General features: G+C 37.7%; 1 protein-coding gene across 1 annotated transcript; it reads left to right on the top strand.

Annotated features, from left to right (window-relative positions):
* The first annotated feature begins 452 nt into the window (after positions 1-452).
* Positions 453-1,348, top strand: LOC128735606 (uncharacterized). The gene is made up of 2 exons (XM_053830090.1): positions 453-503; positions 566-1,348. The coding sequence occupies exons 1-2, from the start codon at positions 453-455 to the stop codon at positions 1,346-1,348; spliced, it is 834 nt and encodes a 277-aa protein (XP_053686065.1).
* Positions 1,349-2,327: the final 979 nt, after the last annotated feature.

The following is a 2,327-nucleotide window of genomic DNA, read 5'->3' on the forward strand; positions in this document are numbered from 1 at the left end:
ACTATATTTAGCATTATGGAGAAATGTGCAGGTTTATGGAAAATAACCACTTTTGGGTGTTGAAATTTAATTTAATTTAACTATGACTCGTATAAGAAATTAAAGGGTCTAAAATAAAACACGAAGCAACAACTGTAACAACGGAAAAAAAAAAGATTTCATGACCACGAACGATGCTTAGATTTAGAAGCAATTTCAGCTTTCAACGCAAATCGCTATATACGTAACAGTACTGGTACATAGATTGTACAAATATTCCTAATCTTACGGTCATTGAACCATCCGAATTCCCACAAACCATTTGCGTGCTAATACCGTGGGTCAATAGATTACCGTGTAAACCGCAAAATGACACAATTCCATTTTGAACGGATGGTAAACGTAAGGGATTTGCTTGTAATATATAGAAGGCCTGCCGGATGGAACAAGCACCCACTAGTGCTTAGAACACCATGACAGTTGGAAGAGAAATCGGAGTTTTGCTCATCTATTCTTTGTGGATGGTAACTGGAACTCATGAGTTTGATAATTTAGTAAGTAAATAACTGATTGATAATATTTACAGACATTGGCTGGGGCCCAACCAAACCTGTACCGCAGTGGAACTCGTCAGCAGTTTGGAATAGCTAGTGTGTCTCATAACAGTCTGGCGGATGCTATTTCACGTGAATCTTGTGGTCAAAGTAATAAGGTTACAGTATGTGCGAATTGCACCCACATTGCAGTATGCGTAGGTAATTTTGCGGCTCGACCATGCCCTGAATCGCGTCCATACTGCAACAGCTTGGCCGAAGGTGATGCATGTCTAGCAACACCGGATCCAGTGTACAGTGAATGCAGCAACAGCCAATCTGGATTGACGTGCACATCGCGCGGTTTTTTCCCCGATCCTATTGATTGCCGCAAATATCATCTGTGTACATCCGATTCCGGTACTTCGGACGTTTATCACTGCCCGGAAGGTTACTTATTTAATCTAGATACACTAGTTTGCGAACGGCAAACGGTAAACAGTTCCTGCGTTAGGGTGAACTGCAGTAGTGACGCCGTTCTAATTCCGTACGCTGGAAGCCGACAAATGTACGCATACTGTGATTTCTCCCGCAACCCGGAAGTTCCGAAAATTTACATGTTCCGCTGTCCCAATCGGGCAATATTCGATGGACACTTTTGTCGCTTTCAGTGCCCCAGCGAGGGAGCGTTTGCCAATAGCAACAACCCAACGATGTATTACGACTGCAAGCGGACCGGACCCAAGCAGACCCTAGTGGAACAGTTAACGCAATGCCGCAAGAATAGACTGTTCAATCGTGCCATGTCGCAATGCGATACGGTACTGCTGGGGTGAGAGTGTAGAAAGTTTATCCCAATTTTGTGAAACGTTAGAAAATAGAGTTCAACATTATTGATGGTTGTGATTGATGATAAAAATTAAATACATATTTGCCAATATAACATAAATTTACGAAATAAAATAGTCAAATACCCGGGACTTTAGACCTTTCTCCTTAGAGATGAGCACTAGTTCGGCCAGTGGATTTCTCAGGTTCAATTTTTCTTAATCTTTTTATGATTAACCAAATCATGATCATCTAAATAAAATTAATTGTGATAATTTGGTTTTGGTATCATGACGTGACAAACAAAACTTATTAAAAATAATAATAATAAAATTCTTTTAACAATGGTTAACAAGAATGAAATGATATTTGAGTATAGTCTTTTTATTTTGTAATTATGTGTATCAACAATTATCCTTTTACAGTCGTATGATTAACCTTTTAGGGCCAATAACAATAACAAAACAATCAAACAAATTTAGACATTGAAAAGGTTATCATTATCAGCCTAAGTGCACTCGCGTAAATGCGCACCGAAGCAAATGCGATTGACAGCGCAATAAAATTTGGTGTGTCACGTCACTCACATCGCAGAATAGGCCCCAATATTGAAGACACAAGCGTATAGTTGAAACCATACTGCTGTTTGACTAAAATCAGTGTTTTATTAGCTGTTTTATTTGATTACCCAGTGACTCTCACCTCAAATTTCTTTCAAGATGCCGAACAGTAAATGACAAGAATTATGATCCTCATTATAGCATCAATTTAGATAAGATAAGTTTTTTTTGAGGATTGATCATCAAAAATCACATTATAAACGGCAGATTACATTAATTAAAATGTGACATGTTACAATCATGTGTTATCTATATTTTTTCATTAATAAAGATAAAACAAGCTAATTAAAATATATTAACAAAGATAATTTATTTATAAGTTGACGTTTTCATCAAAGGGTGCGACATATCGAAGAATGCGGAATTA

Source organism: Sabethes cyaneus, chromosome 2 (genome assembly GCF_943734655.1).
Source record: "Sabethes cyaneus chromosome 2, idSabCyanKW18_F2, whole genome shotgun sequence".
Classification (NCBI taxonomy): Eukaryota; Metazoa; Arthropoda; class Insecta; order Diptera; family Culicidae; genus Sabethes; species Sabethes cyaneus.

Coding starts and splice junctions, on each gene's coding strand:
- LOC128735606 (XM_053830090.1), top strand. CDS start 453: ATGACAGTTGGAAGAGAAATCGGAGTTTTGCTCATCTATTCTTTGTGG. Junction 504..565: donor TCATCTATTCTTTGTGGATG/GTAACTGGAACT, acceptor TAATATTTACAG/ACATTGGCTGGGGCCCAACC.